The sequence below is a fragment of the Sinocyclocheilus grahami genome, unplaced genomic scaffold (genome assembly GCF_001515645.1).
Source record: "Sinocyclocheilus grahami isolate Dianchi unplaced genomic scaffold, SAMN03320097.WGS_v1.1 scaffold16398.1, whole genome shotgun sequence".
In the NCBI taxonomy this organism is placed as follows: Eukaryota; Metazoa; Chordata; class Actinopteri; order Cypriniformes; family Cyprinidae; genus Sinocyclocheilus; species Sinocyclocheilus grahami.
Window position 1 is genome coordinate 3,919 of NW_015516125.1, and position 1,023 is coordinate 4,941.

Sequence of the window (1,023 nt, forward strand, 5' to 3'; positions counted from 1 at the left end):
ATTTTGTGAAGAAATGTCTGGTGAAGAACCCAGAGCAGAGAGCAATGGCCACTCAACTGCTCCAGGTATAGGAAGAGCCAAAAATATTGCTAACTACTAGTTCCTGTGTATGATTCATACAGCTATTTATTCATTCCCTGCCTTATTTTGGGGATTTATTTTTTTGTTTTCCATCCAAGTCGTGATCATAAACATCTGGTATGCTTTTCGTTGTCTATCCGGCAGCATCGATTTATAACCAATGCTAAGCCGGTGACCATCCTCCGGGACCTGATCACAGAGGCCATGGAGATGAAGGCCAAGAGACAACAGGAGCAGCAGAGAGAGCTGGAGGAGGATGACGAGAACTCGGTGAGATAATATTCACTATTAGTTCTTCAGTTTACGTCAGCGTTTTTGTTTTAGCTGATGTCGGATGTGACTGCATTGTGCAGGATGAGGAAGTGGAAGTGGATTCCCACACCATGGTGAAGTCTGGTTCAGAGAGCGCTGGAACCATGCGAGCCACAGGCACCATGAGCGACCATGGCAGTACCATGCTGGAGTCTGACCTGGGCACCATGGTCATTAACAGCGATGATGATGAGGAGGAGGAGGAGGTCGATCTCGGCTCGATGAGGAGTGAGTGTTTATGTCTTTTTCTTTACGTTAACACTTTTGTGCTGCTTTGAGAGATGTTTAATCTGATGTTTTTTTCCTTTAAACAGGAAATCCTACATCTCAGCAAATTCAGCGTCCGTCCTTCATGGACTACTTCGACAAACAAGACTCAAATAAAGCACAAGAGGGTTACAATCACAACCAGCAGGACCCGTGTTTAATTTCCAAGACCGCTTTCCCTGATAATTGGAAAGTGCCACAAGATGGAGATTTCGATTTTGTAAGTGCTCTGATGATGCTCTTATGATCGGTTGTTTATGCATAAAGCTGAATCAAATGAGTCACTGTGTGTTTCTGTCTGTGAAGCTGAAAAACCTTGATTTTGAGGAGCTCCAGATGCGCCTTTCTGCTCTGGACCCCATG

At 44.8% G+C, this 1,023-nt stretch overlaps 1 protein-coding gene across 1 annotated transcript in view; it reads left to right on the forward strand.

The window, feature by feature from the left end:
• Window positions 1–1,020, forward strand: part of LOC107579303 (serine/threonine-protein kinase 3-like) — a gene marked incomplete at both ends in the record, with an annotated part of 2,551 nt that extends 1,531 nt beyond the window's left edge. The window contains 5 exons of the mRNA XM_016265148.1: window positions 3–65; window positions 226–351; window positions 435–621; window positions 708–880; window positions 967–1,020. Coding sequence (XP_016120634.1) covers window positions 3–65; window positions 226–351; window positions 435–621; window positions 708–880; window positions 967–1,020 — 603 coding nt within the window. The remainder of the gene's footprint in view (window positions 1–2; window positions 66–225; window positions 352–434; window positions 622–707; window positions 881–966) is intronic.
• Window positions 1,021–1,023: the final 3 nt, after the last annotated feature.